The sequence below is a fragment of the Nerophis lumbriciformis genome, linkage group LG26 (assembly GCF_033978685.3).
Source record: "Nerophis lumbriciformis linkage group LG26, RoL_Nlum_v2.1, whole genome shotgun sequence".
NCBI classification, from domain to species: Eukaryota; Metazoa; Chordata; class Actinopteri; order Syngnathiformes; family Syngnathidae; genus Nerophis; species Nerophis lumbriciformis.
Genome location: NC_084573.2, coordinates 22937501 through 22959542, shown reverse-complemented (window position 1 = coordinate 22959542; position 22042 = coordinate 22937501). Strand labels below are relative to the sequence as shown.

At 38.1% G+C, this 22042-nt stretch overlaps 1 protein-coding gene across 4 annotated transcripts in view; it reads left to right on the top strand.

The window, feature by feature from the left end:
* Positions 1–399: 399 nt before the first annotated feature.
* Positions 400–22042, top strand: part of heca (hdc homolog, cell cycle regulator) — a 41072-nt gene continuing 19429 nt past the window's right edge. For all 4 annotated transcript variants that reach the window (XM_072916146.1, XM_061987168.2, XM_061987167.2 and 1 more), the window contains exons 1-2: positions 400–833; positions 16962–17961. In XM_072916146.1, the coding sequence (XP_072772247.1) occupies positions 638–833; positions 16962–17961 (1196 nt within the window). In that variant the 5' untranslated portion in view covers positions 400–637. The remainder of the gene's footprint in view (positions 834–16961; positions 17962–22042) is intronic.

Genomic DNA, 22042 nt, shown 5'->3' with positions numbered 1-22042 from the left:
AACCCGTTCTCAAACAATGGCAATAAAACGATTCTGATTCTGATTCTGATATTAATTTATATTATTATGTGTTGTCAACTTTGTACTTTTTTATGTCATTGCCTGAAATAAATAAATGAATGAAAAAATGAAATGAAATGGTAAATGAAATGGTGAAATTAATAAGTAAGTCGAATGTATTGTTTTTTTTGTTTGTTATTTTAGCACATCTTACATTACTGTTTGTTGTTCGTACCGAAGCCTTTAAAGAAAACATCAACATAATGCCATTGAAGTACACGCGTGCGGTTTTAAAGGCGATGAAACCCCAGCTTTCCCAGGACACATGAACGCAGCGCGAGTCGCCGTCGGCCAATGCCGGGGGTCCTGTGACGTCACGGGGTGGTAGAAAGAAGACAGAACAGGAATGAAAACAAGAGAGGGGACACGCCTTCTCTCCTAAAAGGTTATAGCAGCTTAATAAGTGTCAGAACTGGGCAGCCCGTCGTGCTCATGTCGGGAGACCGAATAACAACAACACAGAATATTTAGCCTCGCCGAAATGGAGTCCACAGAAATGTCCGACTACGTTGCCAGCAGTCGTTGGTCATAAGCGCTCGAACATTAACAGTAGAATCGTGTGAAAAGCCAGCAGAACATGCCCAACCAGAAGAGCAACAAGGGGAAGAAGAGCAAACGCACCAACAGTAGCGGAGATGAGCAGGAAAATGGAGCCTGTGCGGCCGCAACAGGAGGCGCGGCCGCGGCTGCTGCTGTCACTATCACTGCCGCCGCCGCTGCCGCCGCCGCCGCCGCCGCTGCTGCTACTGCGCCCGGGAACGAGCGTTCAAATGGTAAGAGAGGAACCAGCACACAGATGGAGGAGTTTGGTGATGCCGCCTTCCCGCTCTTGCCTGGGCTGCCACGCTCCCACATACCTGCACGCATTGCTAAGCCTTCCAATCTTACATCCGAAATGATGGCATTTAAGGATTTTGCAGAGTATCTGCAAATGCGAGCCGCACTGCTCGGCGACAATTGGAGGCCTTATGTGAAATTGACTTTTATGTCGTTCGTATTTAAGTATTTGATTGCAGCACATTTATTTACCCGGATTTTAACCCAATATTGCAGTGCAAGAGTGCATGTTCTACATTGCTTTAATTTGATTAAATTGCCCCAAATATAAACTGAGTTTGGAATGAAGGTATCAAACTCAAGGCCCGGGGGCCATATCTGGACCACCACATCTTTTTTTGTGGCCCGCAAAAGCCTGCATTAATATGCGTCAATAAAGTACCTTATCCGTTCTCTTCGTTTTGACAAAAATAAAATACGTCCTGCATAAAATTGCATATTTTTCCGACTTTAATATTATCCAATATTGCAACCGTCAATACTTTCCAAACATTTTTGGGGGTTTAAGTTAATAATGAGTCAAAAAAGTACCTTATCTTTGCTTACCTACGGTATCTGTTCTCTTCGTTTTGACATAAATAGAATACATAATGCATAAAATTGCATATTTTTCCGACTTTAATATTGCAACCGTCAATACTTTCCAAACATTTTTTGGGGTTAAAGTCAATAATGCGTCAATAAAGTACCTTATCTTCGCTTACCTAAGGTTGCGTTCTCTTCTTTTTGACATAAATAGAATAGTACTGCATAAAATTGCATATTTTTCCAACTTTAATGTTATCCAATACTGCAACCGTCAATACTTTCCAAATATTTTTTGGGGTTAAAGTAATAAAGTCAATAATGCGTCAATAAAGTACCTTATCTTTGCTCACCCAAGTATTTGATTGCAACACATTTATTTACCCCGATTTTAACCCAATATTGCAGTGCAAGTGTGCATGTTCTACATTGCTTTAATTTGATTAAATTGCCCCAAATATAAACTGAGTTTGGAATGAAGGTGTCAAACTCAAGGCCCGGGGGCCATATCTGGCCCACCACATCTTTTTTTGTGGCCTGCAAAAGCCTGCATTAATATGTGTCAATAAAGTACCTTATCCGTTCTCTTCGTTTTGACAAAAATAAAATACGTACTGCACAAAATTGCATATTTTTCCGAATTTAATACCGTATTTTCCGCACCATAAGGCGCCCTGGGTTATAAGCCGCGCCTTCAATGAACGGCATATTTCAAAACTTTGTCCACCTATAAGCCGCCCCGTGTTGTAAGCCGCATCTAACAGCGCTAAAGGAATGTCAAAAAAACAGTCAGATAGGTCAGTCAAACTTTAATAATATATTAAAACCAGCGTGATGTGGGCGCGCATGGAATCGTATATCAACATGGACAGAGCTGCGTGAAAAAAGCCACCCGGCCTCTTCGCGTAAACTTAAACTTACCTTAACCACTCGCTCATCTTTTCTTCATCCATCCCTTCGAGTTAGCTTTTATGATGACGCCGGCTGGAAAGGTCTCTTTTGGCAAGGTCTTCCTTTTGAATATCACCATGGGTGGAAGTTTCTGGCCATTAGCATGGCAAGCTAGAACCACAGTGAAGGATGACTTCTCATTCCCTGTGGTGCGAATATTCACCGTACGTGCTCCCGTTGTATCCACAGTGCGGTTCACAGGAATATCAGTTGCTGTGAAATAGTAATCCGTGTGCGGATGGAGAGATTGCGTCTTTTCATGAACCGGATCCCTGTCGCTTAGTAGGAGCCATTTTGTGGTCTTTACAGATGTAAACACACAAAGGAAATGAAACGTACGGTAATATCCGCGCGCTTTTTCTTCTTCTACGCGGGCGGGTGGTTGCTTACAGTAGAAGAAGAAGCGCTTCCTGTTCTATGGGGGCGGGTGCTTACCTTGGCGGTTGCTTGCGTAGAAGAAGAAGCGCTTCCTGTTCTACCGGGAAAAAAGATGGCGGCTGTTTACCGAAGTTGCGAGACCGAAACTTTATGAAAATTAATCTTAATATTAATCCATATATAAAGCGCACCGGGTTATAAGGCGCACTGTCAGCTTTTGAGAAAATTTGTGGTTTTTAGGTGCGCCTTATAGTGCGGAAAATACGGTACTATCCAATATTGCAACCGTCAATACTTTCCAAACATTTTTGGGGGTTGAAGTCAATAATGAGTCAATAAAGTACCTTATCTTTGCTTACCTACGGTATCTGTTCTCTTCGTTTTGACATAAGTAGAATACGTACTGCATAAAATTGCATATTTTTCCGACTTTAATATTGCAACCGTCAATACTTTCCAAACATTTATGGGGGTTAAAGTCAATAATGCGTCAATTAAGTAACTTGTCTTCGCTTACCTAAGGTTGCATTCTCTTCTTTTTGACATAAATAGAATAGTACTGCATAAAATTGCATATTTTTCTAACTTTAATATTATCCAATACTGCAACCGTCAATACTTTCCGAACATTTTTTGAGGTTAAAGTAATAAAGTCAATAATGTGTCAATAAAGTACCTTATCTTTGCTCACCCAAGTATTTGATTGCAACACATTTATTTACCCCGGTTTTAACCCAATATTGCAGTGCAAGTGTGCATGTTCTACATTGCTTTAATTTGATTAAATTGCCCCAAATATAAACTGAGTTTGGAATGAAGGTGTCAAATTCAAGGCCCGGGGGCCATATCTGACCCACCGCATCTTTTTTTGTGGCCCGCAAAAGCCTGCATTAATATGCGTCAATAAAGTACCTTATCTGTTCTCTTCGTTTTGACAAAAATAAAATACGTACTGCATAAAATTGCATATTTTTCCGAATTTAATATTATCCAATATTTCAACCGTCAATACTTTCCAAACATTTTTGGGGGTTGAAGTCAATAATGAGTCAATGAAGTACCTTATCTTTGCTTACCTACGGTATCTGTTCTCTTCGTTTTGACATAATTTGAATACGTACCGCATAAAATTGCATATTTTTCCGACTTTAATATTGCAACCGTCAATACTTTCCAAACATTTATGGGGGTTAAAGTCAATAATGCGTCAATTAAGTACCTTGTCTTCGCTTACCTAAGGTTGCATTCTCTTCTTTTTGACATAAATAGAATAGTACTGCATAAAATTGCATATTTTTCTAACTTTAATGTTATCCAATACTGCAACCGTCAATACTTTCCAAACATTTTTTGAGGTTAAAGTAATAAAGTCAATAATGCGTCAATAAAGTACCTTATCTTTGCTCACCCAAGTATTTGATTGCAACACATTTATTTACCCCGATTTTAACCCAATATTGCAGTGCAAGAGTGCATGTTCTACATTGCTTTAATTTGATTAAATTGGCCCAAATATAAACTGAGTTTGGAATGAAGGTGTCAAACTCAAGGCCCGGGGGCCATATCTGGCCCACCACATCTTTTTTTGTGGCCCGCAAAAGCCTCCATTAATATGCGTCAATAAAGTACCTTATCCGTTCTCTTCGTTTTGACAAAAATAAAATACGTACTGCATAAAATTGCATATTTTTCTGAGTTTAATATTATCCAATATTGCGACCGTCAATACTTTCCAAACATTTTTGGGGGTTGAAGTCAATAATGAGTCAATAAAGTACCTTATCTTTGCTTACCTACGGTATCTGTTCTCTTCGTTTTGACATAAATAGAATACATAATGCATAAAATTGCATATTTTTCCGACTTTAAAATTGCAACCGTCAATACTTTCCAAACATTTTTTGGGGTTAAAGTCAATAATGCGTCAATAAAGTACCTTATCTTCGCTTACCTAAGGTTGCGTTCTCTTCTTTTTGACATACCGGTAAATAGAATAGTACTGCATAAAATTGCATATTTTTCCAACTTTAATATTATCCAATACTGCAACCTTCTATACGTTCCGAACCTTTTTTGGGGTTAAAGTAATAAAGTCAATGTGTCAATAAAGCACCTTATCTTTGCTTACCCAAGTATTTGATTGCAACACATTTATTTACCCCGATTTTAACCCAATATTGCAGTGCAAGTGTGCATGTTCTACATTGCTTTAATTTGATTAAATTGGCCCAAATATAAACTGAGTTTGGAATGAAGGTGTCAAACTCAAGGCCCGGGGGCCATATCTGGCCCACCACATCTTTTTTTGTGGCCCGCAAAAGCCTCCATTAATATGCGTCAATAAAGTACCTTATCCGTTCTCTTCGTTTTGACAAAAATAAAATACGTACTGCATAAAATTGCATATTTTTCTGAGTTTAATATTATCCAATATTGCGACCGTCAATACTTTCCAAACATTTTTGGGGGTTGAAGTCAATAATGAGTCAATAAAGTACCTTATCTTTGCTTACCTACGGTATCTGTTCTCTTCGTTTTGACATAAATAGGATACATAATGCATAAAATTGCATATTTTTCCGACTTTAAAATTGCAACCGTCAATACTTTCCAAACATTTTTTGGGGTTAAAGTCAATAATGAGTCAATAAAGTACCTTATCTTCGCTTACCTAAGGTTGCGTTCTCTTCTTTTTGACATAAATAGAATAGTACTGCATAAAATTGCATATTTTTCCAACTTTAATATTATCCAATACTGCAACCGTCTATACGTTCCGAACCTTTTTTGGGGTTAAAGTAATAAAGTCAATAATGTGTCAATAAAGTACCTTATCTTTGCTTACCCAAGTATTTGATTGCAACACATTTATTTACCCCGATTTTAACCCAATATTGCAGTGCAAGTGTGCATGTTCTACATTGCTTTAATTTGATTAAATTGCCCCAAATATAAACTGAGTTTGGAATGAAGGTGTCAAACTCAAGACGCAGGGGCCATATCTGGCCCACCACATCTTTTTTTGTGGCCCACAAAAGCCTGCATTAATATGCGTCAATAAAGTACCTTATCCGTTCTCTTCGTTTTGACAAAAATAGAATAAGTACTGCATAAAATTGCATATTTTTCCAAATTTAATATTATCCAATATTGCAACCGTCAAAACATTCCAAACATTTTTGGGGGTTGAAGTCAATAATGAGTCAATAAAGTACCTTATCTTTGCTTACCCTAGGTATCCGTTCTCTTCGTTTTGACATAAATAGAATACGTACTGCATAAAATTGCATATTTTTCCGACTTTAATATTGCAACCGTCAATACTTTCCAAACATTTTTTGGGGTTAAAGTCAATAATGCGTCAATAAAGTACCTTATCTTCGCTTACCTAAGGTTGCGTTCTCTTCTTTTTGACATAAATAGAATAGTACTGCATAAAATTGCATATTTTTCCAACTTTAATATTATCCAATACTGCAACCGTCTATACGTTCCGAACCTTTTTTGGGGTTAAAGTAATAAAGTCAATGTGTCAATAAAGTACCTTATCTTTGCTTACCCAAGTATTTGATTGCAACACATTTATTTACCCCGATTTTAACCCAATATTGCAGTGCAAGTGTGCATGTTCTACATTGCTTTAATTTGATTAAATTGGCCCAAATATAAACTGAGTTTGGAATGAAGGTGTCAAACTCAAGGCCCGGGGGCCATATCTGGCCCACCACATCTTTTTTTGTGGCCCGCAAAAGCCTCCATTAATATGCGTCAATAAAGTACCTTATCCGTTCTCTTCGTTTTGACAAAAATAAAATACGTACTGCATAAAATTGCATATTTTTCTGAGTTTAATATTATCCAATATTGCGACCGTCAATACTTTCCAAACATTTTTGGGGGTTGAAGTCAATAATGAGTCAATAAAGTACCTTATCTTTGCTTACCTACGGTATCTGTTCTCTTCGTTTTGACATAAATAGAATACATAATGCATAAAATTGCATATTTTTCCGACTTTAAAATTGCAACCGTCAATACTTTCCAAACATTTTTTGGGGTTAAAGTCAATAATGCGTCAATAAAGTACCTTATCTTCGCTTACCTAAGGTTGCGTTCTCTTCTTTTTGACATAAATAGAATAGTACTGCATAAAATTGCATATTTTTCCAACTTTAATATTATCCAATACTGCAACCGTCTATACGTTCCGAACCTTTTTTGGGGTTAAAGTAATAAAGTCAATAATGTGTCAATAAAGTACCTTATCTTTGCTTACCCAAGTATTTGATTGCAACACATTTATTTACCCCGATTTTAACCCAATATTGCAGTGCAAGTGTGCATGTTCTACATTGCTTTAATTTGATTAAATTGCCCCAAATATAAACTGAGTTTGAAATGAAGGTGTCAAACTCAAGACGCAGGGGCCATATCTGGCCCACCACATCTTTTTTTGTGGCCCACAAAAGCCTGCATTAATATGCGTCAATAAAGTACCTTATCCGTTCTCTTCGTTTTGACAAAAATAGAATAAGTACTGCATAAAATTGCATATTTTTCCAAATTTAATATTATCCAATATTGCAACCGTCAAAACATTCCAAACATTTTTGGGGGTTGAAGTCAATAATGAGTCAATAAAGTACCTTATCTTTGCTTACCCTAGGTATCCGTTCTCTTCGTTTTGACATAAATAGAATACGTACTGCATAAAATTGCATATTTTTCCGACTTTAATATTGCAACCGTCAATACTTTCCAAACATTTTTTGGGGTTAAAGTCAATAATGCGTCAATAAAGTACCTTATCTTCGCTTACCTAAGGTTGCGTTCTCTTCTTTTTGACATAAATAGAATAGTACTGCATAAAATTGCATATTTTTCCAAATTTAATATTATCCAATACTGCAACCGTCAATACTTTCCAAACATTTTTTGGGGTTAAAGTAATAAAGTCAATAATGCGTCAATAAAGTACCTTATCTTTGCTCACCCAACAATTTGATTGCAACACATTTATTTACCCCGATTTTAACCCAATATTGCAGTGCACGTGCGCGTGTTCTACATTACTTTAATTTGATTAAATTGCCCAAAATATAAACTGAGTTTGCAATGGTGGGTCTCAAACTCAAGGAGCAGAGGCCATATCTGGCCCACCACATCTTTTTTTGTGGCCCGCAAAAGCCTGGATTAATATGCGTCAATAAAGTACCTAATCTTCGCTTACCCACGGTATCCGTTGTCTTTGTTTTGACATAAATAGAATACGTACTGCATAAAATTGCATATTTTTCCGACTTTAATATTATCCAATATTGCAACTGTCAATACTTTCGAAACATTTTTTGGGGTTAAAGGATACTTGCCAACCCTCACGATTTTCCCGGGAGACTGCCGAATTTCAGTGCCCCTCCCGGAAATCTCCCAGGACAACCATTCTCCCGAATTTCTCCCGATTTCCCCCGATTTCCACCCGGACAACAATATTGGGGGCGTGCCTTAAAGGCACTGCCTTTAGCGTCCTCTCTCACCTGAAAAGGAGACTATTATATATGTCTCCGTCATCCATAGGTTTATCTATAATCCATAAAGTAGGCAGGCACGGAGCTATTTCTCAGCGTGTGTTTATTCCAGCCGGCACGTTAATACACTGACACACAACATCCGGATTCCCATCATGCATTGCTTCAAAACTACGGCAAGTAGTAATGTCCAAAAACATAACAGAGACGAAGCAGAAGAACGAAGAAGACACATGGCGACGACGAGTAAGAAGAAGAAGTACGCTTGCAAGTTCCAAAATGATTGGAAAAAATAATTTCAGTTCATCCAGGACAGCTTGAAGGGGAAGGGTATGCTGCCTGCACATTTTGTAGATCAGACTTCTCCATTGAACACGGTGGCCGAACGGATATACTCATTCATGAAGGGATTATTTATTTATATATATATATATATATATATATATATATATATATATATATATATATATATATATATATATATATATGAGAAATACTTGAAAATATATACACCCCCGCTACCCTCTAACACCCGCCCCCACCCCCCATCTCCCGAATTCGGAGGTCTCAAGGTTGGCAAGTATGGGTTAAAGTCAATAATGCGTCAATAAAGTACCTTATCTTCGCTTACCCACGGTATCCGTTGTCTTCGTTTTGACATAAATAAAATACGTATTGCAAAAAATTGCATATTTTTCCAACTTTAATATTATGCAATACTGCTAGAGTCAATACTTTCTAAACATTTTTTGGGGTTAAAGTAAATAAAGTCAATAATGCGTCAATAAAGTACCTTATCTTCGCTTACCCAAGTATTTAATTGCAACACATTTATTTACCCCGATTTTAACCCAATATTGTGCTGCATGTGTGCATGTTCTATATTGCTTTAATTTGATTAAATTGCCCCAAATATGAACTGAATTTGGAATTAAGGTGTCAAACTCAAGGCCCGGGGGCCATATCTGGCCCACCACATCTTTGTTTTATGGCCCACAAAACCTGGACTAATATGCGTCAATAAAGTACCTTATCTTCGCTTACCCACGATATTCGTTCTCTTCGTTTTGACATAAATAAAATACATACTGCATAAAATTGCATATTTTTCCAACTTGAATATTATCCAATATTGCAACCGTCAATACTTTCCAAACATTTTTTGGGGTTAAAGTCAATAATGCGTCAATAAAGTATCTTATCTTCGCTTACCCACGGTATCCGTTCTCTTTGTTTTGACATAAATAAAATACGTACTGCATAAAATTGCATATTTTTCCAACTTTAATATTATCCAATATTGCAACCGTCAATACTTTCCAAACATTTTTTGGGGTTAAAGTCAATAATGCGTCAATAAAGTATCTTATCTTCGCTTACCCACGGTATCCGTTCTCTTTGTTTTGACATAAATAAAATACGTACTGCATAAAATTGCATATTTTTCCAACTTTAATATTATCCAATATTGCAACTGTCAATACTTTCCAAACTTTTTTGGGGGTTAAAGTCAATAATGCGTCAATAAAGTATCTTATCTTCGCTTACCCACGGTATCCGTTCTCTTTGTTTTGACATAAATAAAATACGTACTGCATACTGCTTTAATTTGATTAAATTGCCCCAAATATGAACTGAATTTGGAATTAAGGTGTCAAACTCAAGGCCCGGGGGCCATATCTGGCCCACCACATCTTTGTTTTATGGCCCACAAAACCTGGACTAATATGCGTCAATAAAGTACCTTATCTTCGCTTACCCACGATATTCGTTCTCTTCGTTTTGACATAAATAAAATACATACTGCATAAAATTGCATATTTTTCCAACTTGAATATTATCCAATATTGCAACCGTCAATACTTTCCAAACATTTTTTGGGGTTAAAGTCAATAATGCGTCAATAAAGTATCTTATCTTCGCTTACCCACGGTATCCGTTCTCTTTGTTTTGACATAAATAAAATACGTACTGCATAAAATTGCATATTTTTCCAACTTTAATATTATCCAATATTGCAACTGTCAATACTTTCCAAACTTTTTTGGGGGTTAAAGTAAATAAAGTCAATAATGCGTCAATAAAGTACCTTATCTTCGCTTACCCAAGGTATCCATTCTCTTCGTTTTGACAGAAATAAAATACGTACTGCATAAAATTGCACATTTTTCCAACTTTAATATTATCCAATATTGCAATTGTCAATACTTTCCTAACTTTTTTTGGGTTAAAGTATCCATCCATCCATCCATTTTCTACCGCTTATTCCCTTTGGAATCGCGGGGGGCGCTGGAGCCTATCTCAGCTACAATCGGGCGGAAGGCGGGGTACACCCTGGACAAGTCGCCACCTCATCGCAGGGCCAACACAAATAGACAGACAACATTCACACTCACATCCACACACTAGGGCCAATTTAGTGTTGCCAATCAACTTATCCCCAGGTGCATGTCTTTGGAAGTGGGAGGAAGCCGGAGTACCCGGAGGGAACCCCACGCAGTCACGGGGAGGACATGCAAACTCCACACAGAAAGATCCCGAGCCCGGGATTGAACCCAAGACTACTCAGGACCTTCGTATTGTGAGGCAGATGCACTAACCCCTCTGCCACCGTGAAGCCCTGGGTTAAAGTAAATAAAGTCAATAATGCGTCAATAAAGTACCTTATTTTCGCTTACCGAAGGTATCCGTTCTCTTCGTTTTGACATAAATAAAATACGTACTGCATAAAATTGCATATTTTTCCAACTTGAATATTATCCAATATTGCAACCGTCAATACTTTCCAAACTTTTTTGGGGGTTAAAGTAAAACCAAACACTGTAAATATCTGTTTGACCTAAGATCTCGAAGCAAGTTATCCATTAAATTGTAGACTGTAAAAAGAACAATGTATTTCATGGGGAAATTTACGGTGGTTTTTACAGCGTATTGCTGTACATTGTCGTTTTGCGGTAAAATTCTGTCAGCAGAGCTGTTTATTACTGTAAAAGCCACGCTTGTTGTTCTTACCGTTTGTTACTGTAAACGGAAATAGAGTAGCGCATTTTTTTGACGGTAAAAAACTGGCAGCTCTCCGTTTTTTCATGTTGTAAAAAAAACCACCGTAGATTTCACAGTAAAATTGTGGCGATAAGCTGCCATTTTTTTTCCCGTAATACTTTTTACTACAGTAAAATTCTGGTGACTGAGTTGCCAGTATTTTACTGTAAAATTTACAGATTTTTTTTTTACAGTGTGCGTAAAAAAAAAAAATCAAAAATCAAATACAAATTCATAAATTATTCGCTGTCACAAGCCTCCCTCTGAGAGCAGTCTTAACTGTGATTTGGCCCCCTGTGAAAATGAGTTTAACACCCCTGGCTTAGATGGAGTTGATGTCTTCTTATGTTATTGTGTGGATTGTAAGTGACAAGTCTGCCCACGCACTCACAGCCCTTCACAACTCGTGCACCTTTTTCCCTGCTGGTTTAAAAGAGACCAATTCAGTATGAAACTTGTTATTACATACTAATAAACAATGCAGTCCTCTTTAACACCTGTTGTATACTTGAGCAAAGTCGATAAATTTGGGCTGTAAATTGATAAAAAAAATGTTTTATCTCATTTTGGAATTTGGATTAATCATGATTAATCCCAGGTTATTACCGGCTGGCATTGTTAAAATTATTTTGAGAAAATACCCCAATATTTGTACACAAATGCAGTTTAATTGTCAGAATGTCATCAAGGAATGTTTTTTACTTGGATGCATGTCATTTATTTGCACCGAACTTGGTAACTGTTTTATCTAAAGTTAATTTAGGTTTTATTTTGGAGTCTCCTCACTCATTTTTATCATGCATTGATCTGATCGCTGACCATATAGCGGTTAAGCTAAAATAGCTTTTATAAATAAATTGCATAATTGATCTGAGTGTGTTCATGATTAATGCAATATTTTTTGTGATTAATCATGAGTTCATTCGTAAAATTTTGACAGCTCTGGTGGAATGAAAGAGCAAATAAAGTAATGAGAAAAAGCTGTACTGTTGACGCTAAAAATTAGGGACGCACAATGTTTTTTTACAAATATTTTTACAATATTTTGGTACCGGTACCAAAATTATTTCAATACTTTTCGGTACTTTTCAATACTTTTTTAAATAAAGGGGACCACAAAATTGGCTTTATTTTAACAAAAAATCTTACGGTACATTAAACATATGTTTCTTATTGCAAGTTTGTCCTTAAATAAAATACTGAACATACAAGTCAACTTGTCCTTTAGTAGTAAGTAAGCAAACAAAGGCTCCTAATTTAGCTGCTGATGTATGCAGTAACATATTGTGTCATTTATCATTCTATTATTTTGTTAAAATTATTAAGGACAAGTGGTAGAAAATGAATTACTAATCTACTTGTTAGTTTACTGTGAATATCTGCTTACTTTCTCTCTTAACATGTTCTATCTACACTTCTGTTAAAATGTAATAATCAGTAATTCTTCTGTTGTTTGATACTTTACATTAGTTTTGGATGATACCACGAATTTGGGTATCAACTTGATACCGGTACTTTTCAGAGGCGGTATAGTACCGAAAATGATTCATTAGTATCGCGGTACTATACTAATACCGGTATGCCGTACAACTCTAGTAAGAAGTTACTTAAGCAACAGGGAGTAATACGTGAAGCGGGGCGAACACACGTCTACGGCGCCTAATATATCTTGTGGCGTACCCCAGGGATCAATACCCGGACCAAAATTGTTCAATCTCTATACAAACGACAGCTCGAGTAAGATTGAGGATTACAAAAGATCTGCTTCTTCCTACTCCTTTTCGGACATACAGTACTGTAATAACAAACTGGAAACATGTGATTTGCCATATTGTAATTGTATGCGTGTTGGAAATAAACTAGCTCCATAGCCATACCGATAACTTCCTGCTTCTCAAGAACCGAACAACTTATTTATAACCCCCATTTTTAAATGTCTTTGCGCTTTTGCGTTTCAGGTGATGTGTTGAGGCTGGATGGGTTTTTTTTTTTCGCCTCGCGGAATGTTTGCAGAACATTTGGTGCAAATACCATGCAAAATGTATTCCTCTGAAACAGTGAATAAGTCCCAAACAATGGACGCCATGTTTGTTTACAATAAGCGGAGGGGAAGTTAACAACACGGATAGGAGAAAAGGAGTGCTTGATTACAGCACAATATTTTTAACTAACCTGTGACATTTGGAGCTTTGGAGAGTTCAATTGGATTAGCAATTTATAGAATTATTGGTAATAATACAGACCTAATGGGGCCCCAAACAAAATCATGTTAAGGGCCACAAAAAGCTGAGTAGCTGGGTCAATTGTCTGCCTTTAAACATAATTAAGATTAGTTTAGCATGTTTGCAAACATAGTTTTTTTCTTATTTTTCTCAAGATGCTTTCCTCCCCTTGGATTTTGCACGCACATACAAAGCTTGATTTGCATTTATTTATCCAGTTCTAATCAATTTAAATCAGCAACTGGTGGGTCAGGATCTTCTTCCAGAAGAAAGACAGTGTTCCTATGTTTACACACACAGACTTGAATGTTGGCACAGCTTGTCGCAGTCTTGGGTTGCTTGGTCTTATCTTTTTTTAAATCGTACTTGTTATTTTTGGAAATCCTTTTCTATATTTTGCAGTTAAAGTTGTTGATGAAGATATATTTAGAAAGATATGTTTTTTTTATTGAACATCTCAATCCCCGCAAATTATGAGGGGCCTCACAATTTACCCCACACATTTAGGCCAACTAAACGCGCACGTCAACTGTCGAATTAAAACTTACGTTTTTTTCTTGTGTACAAAATATCAACTTTTTATTGCTTGAACGGCAGAATTATCATCCTCCCGCATAGCTCAAACTTACTTCCTGTTCTGGCCAACAGCGCTAAGGTTTCTGGTTAATGTATTCTAAAAACATTTAGCAACACACCGCTGTTCTCACTTCCTAGTTTACATATATATATATATATATATATATATATATATATATATATATATATATATATATATATATATATACATACATATATATATACATGTATATGTATATATACATGTATATATATATGTATATACACATGTATATATATATGTATATACACATATACGTATATATATATATATATATATATATATATATATATATATATATATATATATATATATATATATATATATACATATATTTAATCTGTATTTATCCAGGGTTAGACCATTAGGAACAGATTTTCATTTCCAATGCCGACCCACCAAACAAGGCATTATTTACAAACAAGAGATGTTGAAGTGTGATAATAATTTCTCGCAGTCTCTCATTTACCAACAAAAATTAGCCCTTGTGTCGGCGGGGCATAAATGAATGTTAAAGATGGAATAACACTATTCAAACAAAAAAAATAAACGGAAAATATTTGCAACTTGTGGATGACACATTAGACATTGGACAATAAGGAATACTTTGGTGGTGTTACTCTCTGTAATTGTAATTAATTATTGCCATTATTGGTTATAATTAATTAAAACAGTACAGTAATTTGACATAATTCGTCATCTAGTATATAAAATGAGTAAAACATCAATACCATGTTTGTTTTTCAATTTGTGTTGAATGTGCTTTTTCAGGTTAAAGTTACAAGGAACACTTAAAGGGGTCCTATTATAGAAAATATATCCGGGAGACTGATTAGTGGAAATAACTGCAACAGTACAGCAAGATTGTCACCAGTTCTTGATCCAAAGTCCGCAACATTCTTAAAGCCTCATCTACACAGCTTCCATTAGGGTTTCCCCTACAAGTAAGGGATCGGGGCATCACATCACAGCAAAATAAAAGCCGCCATAACGAAAAAAAAAAAAAAATTTCCCTTGAAAACAAATGAAAGTATTATCATGTATTGTAGCAGAAGAAGTCACTCAAAGTGTGACGGTATTTTTAACTTTTATTGCAAATCTTATGCTAACAACTGGACCAATTCCAGCACGTCCTCCCTCTCTTGCTTCACTCCCAACACACAACAACACTTTGTTGTCATACTCCGGCGTTCCGCTTTCAGGCACAATAAGTTCACGATCATTGGAACAATAAACATCAAAAACACATGAACATGAATGTTAATACCAGTAGGTCGATACAGTATGAATGAACATATATATATATATACATATATACAGTCGCGATCAAAAGTTTAAATACATTTGTAAAGAACATAATGTAAATGGCTGTCTTGAGTTTCCAATACTTTCTACAACTCTTATTTTTTTGTAATAGAAAAAAGACTTTGATTAGCGAAACAGCGATGCCAAAACTGGATATTGTGATAACGTAAGCAATACGCAAGGGAAAATAGAGAAAAACAATAAAAAATAAAGAATACGTTACACGTACATATGTTACTACTAATGAATAATAACACAGATCTGTTCCTTAAATGTATGTATAACTTTTTTGAGCCGTTTTGAAGAAAATACATGCATCATCGCAGATTATGCAAACTATAGGGTGTCCCAAAAAAAATGTATACACATTTTAGCAGCTGATAACTCAATTGTTTGTTTTTTTCTTTGCGGATTGATCCCTTTGAACTGAATGATGGCAACCAGACTAAACTTTGAAGAAAGTAAATTCATTCTAAAATGCTACTGGAAGTATAAAAATACAGTTGAAGTGCAAAGACAATTTAGGAGGGAGTTTCAAAAAAGAACCACCAACACCAGTTACCATCACTCGAATTAGAGATACCGTAAGTTTAAAGCTGATGGAACTGTTCAGGACGTACACAAGAAGCGTTCCGGAACATCACGTACATCGACAAGCCCTACAAAGGAAGAAAGAGTACTGGAAATGTTTCAGCGAAGTCCAGGAAAGTCTGTGCGGCAAGGTAGTCGTGAGGTAGGCATTTCAAAATCATCTGTCCATCGCATCATGAAACGTTGTCAATGGAAAAGTTACATTCCAAGATGCCTACTTCACGACTACCTTGCTGCACAGACTTTCTTGGACTTGTACTCTTTCTTCCTTTGTGGGGCTTGTCGATGTACGTGATCTTCCGGAACGCTTCTTGTGGACGTCCTTAACATTTCCATCAGCTTCAAACTTATCTCTAACATGAGTGATGGTAACTGGTGTTGGTGTTTCTGTTTGAAACTCCCTCCTAAATTGTATTTGCACTTAAACTGTGTTTTTATACTTCCAGTAGCATTTTAGAATGAATTTCCTTTCTTCAAAGTTTAGTCTGGCTGCTATCATTCAGGTCAAAGGGTTCAATCTGCAAAGAAAAAACAAACAATTGAGTTATCCGATGCTAAAAAGTGTATCAATTTTTTTGGGACACCCTGTATATGATGACGTCATATTGGCCATGACCTAGCCTAGCCTGTCCATCAGATATAAAACAGCCTGTTCCCAAGACCAAGGTACTGAAGTTGTGTGTGGAGTTGCATGTGTGGATTTTCTCAACAGACTTTGTTTTCCCTCGCAACCGAAATCATGCAACATACGTTCGTTTGTAGCCAGTTCCCCTGACCAAGATAGCTATACAGGTTCTGGAATTGGTCCCTGGGCATCCACTGCTTCTAAGGGGCAGCCTCAATGCAATTGACAGTAGTCACTGTATACATTTTCCACATTCTAAACTTTCCTTGTCTTTGGTTATCCAGAGGTCAAGTGTGCGACCCCTCTGGGCTGCAGCCTGGGCCGTCCCATCGACCTGGAGAAGGACGACTACCAGCGGGTGCTCTGCAACAACGAGCTCTGTCCCTACGGCAACTGGATGCATCTGCAGTGTTTCTACGAGTGGGAGAGCTCCATCCTGGTACAGTTCAACTGCATCGGCCGCGCACGGTCATGGAACGAGAAGCAGTGTCGACAGAACATGTGGACCAAGAAAGGATACGACCTGGCTTTCAGGTTCTGCTCCTGCCGTTGCGGCCAGGGTCACCTGAAGAAAGACACCGACTGGTATCAGGTGAAACGCATGCAGGATGAGAGGAAGAAGAAGCCATCTGAGAGGAGCACTGGGCGGACAGGGGCCAGTGGAGGGGCTTCTGGACCTGGGGATGGGTTGTTTGAGGAGCCCAGGAAAAGTAAGCCGGTGTTGGGATCGCATAAAACAGCACACAGAGCCTCGAGTCAGGATCTACCGAGAAAACAATCAGTGGAGCGCCAGAACTCTGTTGAGAGTGGAGCAGCAGGGGGACTCTTTCCTCTGGGACCTCCTTACAGGTCTCCATGTGACTCCCCAGGACAATCTCCCCCATCCGGATTCTCCTTCTCGCCAACCTCTGTCCTCGGACCTGGTGTAGGTGGGCCAGCTTTCCGGGGCTCCCGTCAATTAGGGGAGTTCCTCAAATCAGCGGTCCACATGGACACACAGCGCAAGCACCTTTTAGTCGGAGGGGCCTTTAGCCGAGGCTCCGGCGGTATTCCTCAGCTTGACCCCGCAGCTGTTCTACCCCTGCCTATGGCCTTCACCCTCCCGCTCCATCACCGGCTCGCCTCGGGCAGTGTGGGTGATGCCGCTCTTCCTCAGCCCGTGCAGTTCCTAAGGAGGCTGGACCTCTCGGAACTTCTCACTCACATCCCTCGCCATAAACTCAACACCTACCATGTTCGCATGGAGGACGATGCCCAGGCGGGCCAGGGAGAAGAACTACGCAGGTAGGACATTTTGAACATTTCAACATTTGAGCTGTGCTTGGAACCACTTTATTTTGGCTCGCATGAGCGCTCTGATCCATGCTTAAGTTTGACACACTTGCTCAGGGCCTCGCGTGATTGGTCATACTGTTACACATGCATGCAAGTCACATAGCCATGTCATAGAACGACTGTATTGCCACCATGCCACACCACTTCTTAAAGGTCCAGATAAAGGACATTTCCATACCAAGTTCTCTCCATGCGTTTTTTTGCATTAAATATTTTGCAAGACCACATTAATTGACGATCCACAATAAATGATGTTGCGGACCTCATTAAATAACGTAGCGGACCACTTTAAATGATTTGAAAGACCACACTGAATGACGTGGCAGGCAAAATTAAATGAAGTGGCGGGCCACATAAAATGACATGGCGGGCTAGATCTGGCCCCCGGGCCTCGAGTTTGACACCTGTGGCGTATAGAAAGGCCTTTATTTTCATCACTTAATGGTAGGTTTTTGTCGCCCTGGTCTATGATGACTTCAAAACTGATATGGTTGATATTATGATAAAAAAAATAAACATGAAAGAAAATGGAAATATAATGTGAGTTTGAATTTTACCAAAAACTCATACATGGCGTCTTTGCAAGATGACTCTGATTCGAGTTCAGAGTCGGAGGTTTTTCATTTGGAGCTGAAGAACGCCATTGTTAGCCCTCAATCACGAAATTCAACCGTACTGTTTCGATCCTGAGACAGAGATCCTAGGACAGAGGCCAATCCTGACCGGGCACCGGACGCAGATCACCATGCTCTTTCAGAATTTCCTGGCGCATCTTGAGGAAATCATCAGTCGTAGAGGAAACAAAATACAATACGAGCGGCTAACTTCCTTTGTTTCTTCTTTTTAGACACCGAGTTTGCTCTTTTTTCTCAGTTTTTCCTGCAGGGATTGTCTGGAGCCGAGGAAGCTCCCGAATTCTGGCGTTTGGCCAGATCATTCCTCCAAAATGTGCGCAAAAATATCGAGATTCGGGATGAAGATGCTCCCAAAACACATACTAACGCAATATGAAATTTCCTCCAGTCTTCTGTAGGTGATGTCAGAATGTCAGAATTCCTAAATGTGCTGAAAATCGTTACAAAACAAGCCTAAAATTGGTGAGAATTGTACTTGTATAGGTCCAGAATTATGAAATAGGTGCCAATGTTGTAAGCATTAGAGGGACCATTTAATTCTACCTTTTATTCAAATAAACAAAGTCAAAACTCCACAAAATGTGCTTCAGAAAATCACATTTTTAATGGGTTAGTACGGTAGTCGTATTTTGTTCTCTGGTTTGCCTTGTAGTCTGTCATTTTGCCAGACATCTGGTGGCGTTAATGATAGTCAAGTCGAACAAAAGTTCATAAATACTTAGTCAGTACATAGCCAAAATAATCAATCAAGTGTTTGGATCGACCTCTATGCTCCTTTAAGCATACCAGGCATACCAGGACTTGTCTTTGGAATGATCCAGCTAAGATCTGTGACCTCTGACATCACAAATCATTATTTTTGATGAATAGAGAAAAATTCCTTCCGACACGAGCCAACGCCTTGTGGAAAATCCCAAAAGATTATCCTGTGATTGATATTTTTTGTTCTTTCATGGCTGCTATTCACAGATCACAAAATGCAAAACGATTGGTTCCACCTTGAACATTTGAGCGTCATCAAAGCTCACCCTTTAAGCAATCACACACTGCACCAGCATTTTGGAACAAGGACAAGGTGATAAAAGAAAGGTGAAATATAATAAATATGTGGCAGCATAGGAGAAAGTTATGTTTTAAGTTTCACTTTTGCATCTCATCGTACATAACTGTGGTGCACACAAGAACCCACGATTGAAGTCAGAAACAGAGGTGTCACTAGTTTTTAAAGACCGGGGAAGTTAACCCCCAGGAGATGCACTAATAATACTGGTGTGTTAATATTAGGGATGGATATTGTTCAAATTTGAACCGATATAGTACCAGTTCCCGATACCGGTATTTAACGGTACCAAATTTTGGTACTTTTGTGTGCCTTAATAAATGTTAATTGTAACATAATGCTGATTATAACTGTGCTGTTCAGTTGTTATATCTTGCTTTCTGATTACATTTGAGTCTCATTTGCAATGCAGTCTGCACTTCCACGACATAAAATTGAGGGTACTGTTTAGGCCAGGGGTCCCCAAACTTTTTGACTCGGGGGCCGCATTGGGTTAAAAAAAATTGGCCGGGGGCCAGGCTATATACATACATGTATTATTATTATATATACACACATACATATATATATATATATATATATACATATATATATATATATATATATATATATATATATATATATATATATATATATATATATATATATACACATATACATATACATATATATACATATAAATATATATATATACATATATATATATATACATACATAATATATACACACACATATATATATATATATATATATATATACATATATATACATACACACATATATATACGCACATGTAAATACACACATACAGTATATACACACGGGCAGCACGGAGGAGCAGGGGTTAGTGCCTGAGCCTCACAATACGAAGGTCTTGAGTAGTCCTTAGTTAGTTCAATCCCGGGCTCGGGATCTTTCTGTGTCTTAGTATCCCTGTGACTGCGTGGGTTCTCTCCGAGTACTCCGGCTTCCTCCCACCTCCAAAAACATGCACCAGGTACACTAAATCGGCCTAATGTGTGAATGTGAGTGTGAATGTTGTCTGTCTATCTGTGTTGGCCCTGCGATGAGGTGGCGACTTGTCCAGGGTGTACCCCGCCTTCTGCCCGAATGCAGCTGAGATAGGCTCCAGCACCCCCCGCGACCCCAAAAGGGACAAGCGGTAGAAAATGGATTGATGGATATATACACACATACATACATACATACATACATACATATATGTATATATATATATATATATATATATATATATATATATATATATATATATATATATATATACACACACAGGTAAAAGCCAGTAAATTAGAATATTTTGAAAAACTTGATTTATTTCAGTAATTGCATTCAAAAGGTGTAACTTGTACATTATATTTATTCATTGCACACAGACTGATGCATTCAAATGTTTATTTCATTTAATTTTGATGATTTGAAGTGGCAACAAAATGAAAATCCAAAATTCCGTGTGTCACAAAATTAGAATATTACTTAAGGCTAATACAAAAAAGGGATTTTTAGAAATATTGGCCAACTGAAAAGTATGAAAATGAAAAATATGAGCATGTACAATACTCAATACTTGGTTGGAGCTCCTTTTGCCTCAATTACTGCGTTAATGCGGCGTGGCATGGAGTCGATGAGTTTCTGGCACTGCTCAGGTGTTATGAGAGCCCAGGTTGCTCTGATAGTGGCCTTCAACTCTTCTGCGTTTTTGGGTCTGGCATTCTGCATCTTCCTTTTCACAATACCCCACAGATTTTCTATGGGGCTAAGGTCAGGGGAGTTGGCGGGCCAATTTAGAACAGAAATACCATGGTCCGTAAACCAGGCACGGGTAGATTTTGCGCTGTGTGCAGGCGCTAAGTCCTGTTGGAACTTGAAATCTCCATCTCCATAGAGCAGGTCAGCAGCAGGAAGCATGAAGTGCTCTAAAACTTGCTGGTAGACGGCTGCGTTGACCCTGGATCTCAGGAAACAGAGTGGACCGACACCAGCAGATGACATGGCACCCCAAACCATCACCCAACCATGCAAATTTTGCATTTCCTTTGGAAATCGAGGTCCCAGAGTCTGGAGGAAGACAGGAGAGGCACAGGATCCACGTTGCCTGAAGTCTAGTGTAAAGTTTCCACCATCAGTGATGGTTTGGGGTGCCATGTCATCTGCTGGTGTCGGTCCACTCTGTTTCCTGAGATCCAGGGTCAACGCAGCCGTCTACCAGCAAGTTTTAGAGCACTTCATGCTTCCTGCTGCTGACCTGCTCTATGGAGATGGAGATTTCAAGTTCCAACAGGACTTGGCGCCTGCACACAGCGCAAAATCTACCCGT